Source organism: Eublepharis macularius, chromosome 6, assembly GCF_028583425.1.
Source record: "Eublepharis macularius isolate TG4126 chromosome 6, MPM_Emac_v1.0, whole genome shotgun sequence".
NCBI classification, from domain to species: domain Eukaryota; kingdom Metazoa; phylum Chordata; class Lepidosauria; order Squamata; family Eublepharidae; genus Eublepharis; species Eublepharis macularius.
In genome coordinates, this window is record NC_072795.1 from 64,610,647 (window position 1) to 64,616,646 (window position 6,000).

Below are 6,000 nucleotides of genomic sequence, written 5' to 3' on the forward strand. Positions count from 1 at the left end.
ACAAAGACATTTTAAGTTGGTACTTAAATGTAATTAAACTGGGCACCCATCACTGGAACTTCAGAATTGTCTTCAAAACTGATGCACACATAGCATATTGTAGTAGTCTGATCTGAATATGATCAGACCGTGGATAACTACGGCTGTGGATGACTGTGTCCAAATCTTCTTTATCCAATAAAGGCTGCAGCTGCTGTATCAATGAAAGCTGAAAAAAGACACTTTGCTGCACGGGAGATCTGACCCTCCATCTGTAGATACACATCTTATAGTACCCTCTAAGAAGCTGTGAACCTGACTTTATGCAATCTCATTTAAAACAAGCTGATTCCTTAGTTTTTGGTCAACAATATTACAAATCACCAGCACCTGAGTCTTCTTTGGCCTGAGCTTTGGGAAATCTCTAGGGGAACCAAAATTGGGCAGATTGGGAGAACACTCCTGTAGATGCCCTGGCTATGGAAACCTGGTGCAAGGCTGGTGTGTGTCTGAGGCTATTGTAGAAGGCGTTTTGTGTGTCCCTAGTCCTTTTGCCCCTGACATCCAGAATGTCTGTGTCCAGCTGCTACGTTGTTCCCTATTGCTGCCTGCATTCCAAAGGTATCTCTGAAAACCCAGTCTCAAGTGCACCAAAGGGAGCCTAGCACAGAAAAGGTTGCCTTTAGCTAACAATTGCACCTGATAAATGATGGGTAGGCTTTTAAAAAAAAGGACTCTGACCATATCAATATAGTATCCACCTGAACTCAATTTTATGTCTTGCTTGATCTGCAGATGCGTACATGGAATTTGTGTTCCCCTTGATGCGCTCTCCTATAGCTGCCAATGCCAGGATGGTTACAAGGGTGCCTTGTGCAACCAGCAAGGCGAGCTCCACAACCCATGCAAGGATTTTCAGTGTGTCCACGGTCAGTGCCAGATCTCAGACACAGGCGAAGCCTACTGTGAATGCCACGGGGGATTCGATGGTGACCTCTGTGATCAAGGTCAGAAGTCTTCAGGCCCACCCTGTTTTTCCCCATATGAGTCATTGTTAAAGATCCCTAAGAAAACGCACCCAGAAACTTGGGCTCATACTTATGCTGGAAGTATCATGTTAACCCAGGCATTTCCTTATGGATGTCAAAAGTTCCAAGCGGGGTTCTGTTGGCTAATTTTCCTTATGCAGCATCTTTCTCCAGTAAATTACTTAGCAAATGTAAACTTCCATCCCTCCTGATGGGAAAAAGCATCAGATCTGTATCTGATGCAAATGGGAATTCAAATCTCAGTTATCCTACAAAACAGCCAGCATGAGCTGCATCCAAAACAAAAGCAGCTTTGGTCAAGGAACATAACCATCAGAACCAAGCTTTGTTTGATTGTTCCCTTTTGTCTGGAATGGATCTTCTCCTTTTACTAGGAGCACAGGGACCATTTTCACATGGCTCCCAGCCAATCAAGGCCTAAGAAAAGAGATTAATATCCAACAACTCTGCCCATCCCTGACCATTTAAGACTGTAGGAGGCAAGGTTGTCCCTCACCGCAAGCCTTTAGTAGAATCCCTCAAGCTATGTGTGCAGGATAGTAATACCAACCACAGGGCACTGTCTCATTCCCTAACTTGCCCCTTTCTAATTTTTTCTAGAGTCGGAGTGCCGAGGTGAGGCTGTGCGTGATTTCCACCAGGTGCAGCGAGGCTATGCCATTTGCCAGACAACACGCCCTGTGTCCTGGGTGGAGTGTCGGGGATCATGTCCAGGCCCAGGCTGCTGTGCAGGACTGCGTCTGAAGCGCAGGAAATACACCTTTGAGTGCAGCGATGGCTCTTCCTTTGTGGAGGAGGTGGAAAAACCCAGCAAATGTGGCTGTTCTCAGTGCATGTAGCCTCCAGCAAGGGACAGGCCAGAGCCAGAGACTAATGGACCAGGCCTGCCCTAACAGAGGTCTTGGGAACATACTTGCTATCTCCTCTTGCCCCAGTTGGTTCATGGGACGGGGGAGGGCTAGGACACTCAGTTTGGCAACTGAGCAGCTCCTTTGGCTTGGCAAAAGTGGCTCTTCTGAATGGACCAGGCAAAGGTGTAGATAGAAGACTTCTGCTGGCCAATCCAGCACAACAGATGTATTTATATCCAGCACAGACACTATCTGGGGGTTGCTCCTTGTGCACCGTATGGATTCTTATCATGCCTGATCATGCCTATTTGTTTTACCCAGTGTACTGTCCTAACAGACCATGCCTTTGGTCCATGCCAAGCTGCAGGATCCTGCCATTTCACATCTTGTCAATTTTTTTGCTGTTGGAACCTGCCAGTCTGCACTGCCTGCTTTCTTGGGTGTTTACAAGGTAGTGATTAAAAGAAATCACTTTACCCTCATGGTCCTATGTTCAGATCTGCCTTCAACTATTCTTAGAAAGAAACATAGCATACTCCAAGATGTCTAATAGTGCAATCTTAAGGCCCCACCTGGCTCCTGCCGCCGCGTGTCAGTGTAAATGCTGTACCCCTCATCTGCTTCCTAAGGACTTTTGCAGGAGAGCTGGACCAGCCAGCCAAGCCCAGCAAGATGCAGCCAGGAGTGAATGTGCATCGTTGCCCAGGCAACGCTGCCAGGATCAACCAATTGCAGGGTGGCAGCAGTTGACAGCACTATGAGTGCAGGGGAAGGCATAGCCAGTCCCAAGCCGTGTTTCCCATCTCCAGCTGCCATGCCCCCACCCCACAAGGAGAGACCCCCATGATCGGACTTGCCGCACCCTAACAGAGGCATCTTCCCTGAGAGGAGCCCTGGCGGGTGGGGGGGCACTGATGGTGCAGACAGGGTGCTCGCCCACCCGCTCGTCCAACCCCATTCCCAACAAGGGGCAGGCTGCTGACAGAAACACCACTCACTTGCAAATTCCACCACTGCTTCTGCTGCTGCCCCAAAGAAGATGACCTCCTTCCTGAAAAATGAACCCAGAAATGCATCAGGACCCAGCGAGGGCCACACTCGCAGCCTGCAGCATTTGGAATCAGCCCCCAGGTCTTGGAGAGGCGGCGGGGGTGGGGGGTTCTTCACTGAGTGAGAGAAATGCCTATTAGAAACCATGCAAGAGGCCAGAAGACCCACTGGAGGCGACGGGAGCAACAAATTCCCATCGGCGTGCAGCACCACCATTTGAACACTATATCACAAAGATGCGAGGCGAACACGAGTGGTACCTCAAGAGCCATGCTCTGGTCCTAGGGTGATGCCCCCCAGAATGGACTGACGGCCTGCAGGACCAGAGAAACTGCTCCAGAGGCTGTCATCCACCACCCCTGCCCTGCGCCAGATTTCCCAAGTCCATCCCTGATTCTGCAAACAGTGAAAAGGAGGGTGGGTCCATCCTCCCGGAAGAGGAGCCCCAGAGACCCCAAGATGTCGCTCCACATCCCCCACCTCCTGGCAGCAACCTCCCCCTTCCCCCGCATGCAGCGGTCATCTGCCTGGCTTATCAGATGCCAGCAGCTCTGTCTGTCAGAGAATGAGAGTCCTCAGTGCCCCCCCCCCCCCGCCAGACACACACGGGCCATACTACAATTCCCACCCCACTGCCTGAAGTTACATTGAGGGGGCAATGGGGGCAGGGGAGCTGGACAGGGCCCCAAGGCACCACAGGACGGCTGCCCCTTCTGGCAGCAGAGCCCATCCCAGCCCTAAGCCAGGAATCATTCACCAGCATGTGTGAAAAGATCCTTACGAGGAGATGGGCGGCGGGGGTTACTTTCATCTACAGGCAAACAAGCAAGCAGACAGGCAGCTTGTTGTTTTTCAAAACATATTCTCTTAAAGTGGAAAAGGTGAAGAGGGTGTCTGGACATGTGTCTTGCCAATGTCCCTCAGCTGGAAATGCAGCATAGGCAGTTTGCTCAGCAGTCAGAGCTGCAAAATCCATTCCTCATCCTGTCAATAGGTGGACATGTGGGCTGCCTTGGGGAACTGCTCCCTGGCCTGGACCTGAATGGCACTCGAGGAGGATCACGGGGCTGGAACAGCCATGCTCCTTGGTCTCTTGGATGAGGTGCAACCTGCCTGCAAGGGAAACAGACACACGTGTTGTAAGGGGCCCAGCCTAGTTCAAGGCCAAGCCCAGTCTGCAACATTCAGGGCGTGTGCCCGTGGTTGGGAGTAGCGGCGCTGGTGGCAGCTCCAGTGTCACAGGTGCAGCCTGCAACTGGATGATGCATGACCCACTGATGAGAAAACTCTCAGCATGGGGATGGTCTTATCCTGTGAGGGAGAAAGTCAAGAGGCTGAGCATCCTTCATCATCAGGGAGATATGAACACCCAGGCAACCCAAATTGCAGCCGCACTTCCTTCTCTGCTGGGAGGGGCCCCGGCTGAGGGAGTCTGAACAGAGCCCCCAAATGGGTAGCCAGTGCCCCCCCCCAATGGCTGTGTCAAGAGCTGTTTTCTGGGCAACTGCCACCGCCCCCCTCACCAGCAAGCCTCACCTGCAGAGACTGGCATTCAGGAGGGTTCAAGTGAGGGAGGCAGCTGGCACCAATCAGTGAGCCGGGGTAGCCACCATCCCAGCTCCTTCTTGCCTGTCAGTGCTCCCTTGCCCCTTCCTAAGTTGGGACTCTGGAGTCAGATAACATGCAAGGGGAATTGGGTGGTGGTTGTTAGTCAGACTTTCTGGACTTGCTCTTTTTCCCTTGAGCGAGGGCAAAGTACTCACTATTTTCTGCTAAGTCCCCCCAGTGCACTCGTGGTCTGCCACCATGAGCACCCACCTTCCTGCTTTGCGTTGTAAGTACCCGTGGCAGGGGGCTGCCAGGCAGGGCCTCTGGCCACCTCCCTACTTACCTGGGTTCATAGGCAGCATAGGCATGCAGAGGGAGGCCCAGCCACCATGGGGGTGCACGCTGATTGATCCCCATGGTAGTTGCCATCCTATCCTCCCTCAGGCTGCGTGGGTGGGCCTGGGCGCTGGGAAGAGGGCCCAAGTTTTCCCATTCAATGGGCGCCTACGGGCTATGCTACCTTTTTCTTGGCGTAACTTTCTGCCACTGCAGAGGGCATTCCTGGGCCTGGGGCAGCTTTGGAAGCTAACTCTAGGACCACCCCCTTCCCCACCCCCTCTGGCGCTGGCACAAGAACTTGCAGTGCGTTTACACCTCTGGCTGGCCGCCAAGCATGGCCACTGGTGGCGGCCCATCAGCAGTAGCACACCTAGGCAGCTGCCGGCAAAGCAGAAGTTATGCCGGCGTAAGTGCAAGTTACGCCTGCATAAGCCTTAGTCCTCTCCCTGAGCGCTTTCTACCTCCCACTTAGGATTGCGCTGTAAGTCACTGTTATTACCAGGAATATAATGATTTAAAGCTTCAATCATCTGTTAACCCGGGAGTAAGCCCATTGAACAGGGGAACTTACTTCAAAGTAAACATGAATAGCATTTGGTTGCACAAAAAAACTGGAGAATCCTTGGCTATTTTTCCCCATTGTAGATCTGCTGGATGGTACTGGGAAGCTGAGCTCAGTTTCCTGCCCATAGTTGTAAATCCTGGTTTTCTTGGTATGAATGCAACTACAAGGACAGAACTAAGGTTCACTGGTTCAGCATCCCCACCCACCCCAATTGTCATCTGTCCAAATTACAGCTTCTTTTTGTAACAGAAGTTCTGGATATTGAGGGGGAAAGTATTCTGTCTTCCTCCGGCTGTCAACTCAATCATGTTCACCTTCACCTGCATTCTGGAGAGACAAAGGCAAGAAATGAATTGCATGTGTCCCACTCAATTTATTATAACATTACTATTCCAAGCTGCAACTTCTTGTATCCACCATCCCCACCCTGTCCATACTACCCTTAATAGTCCTGCAATGGGAAGTCCGGTTAGGTGAACCAGCCACTGCCTCAAGTATGAATTTGCAAAGGAGGGGTCCATCCAGGACACCTTATTCCATTAGATGCAGCCAAGCTGACACAACAAGACTAACAGCATTGTGTCAGGTTGGCAGCATCTAAAGGAACAAGATAGATTTT

At 51.5% G+C, this 6,000-nt stretch overlaps 1 protein-coding gene across 1 annotated transcript in view; it reads left to right on the forward strand.

Annotated features, from left to right (window-relative positions):
- SLIT1 (slit guidance ligand 1) overlaps positions 1-2,355 on the forward strand; it is a 166,019-nt gene extending 163,664 nt beyond the window's left edge. The window contains exons 36-37 of the mRNA XM_054982497.1: positions 775-986; positions 1,629-2,355. Coding sequence (XP_054838472.1) covers positions 775-986; positions 1,629-1,867 — 451 coding nt within the window. The 3' untranslated portion in view covers positions 1,868-2,355. The remainder of the gene's footprint in view (positions 1-774; positions 987-1,628) is intronic.
- The last annotated feature ends 3,645 nt before the right edge of the window (positions 2,356-6,000 follow it).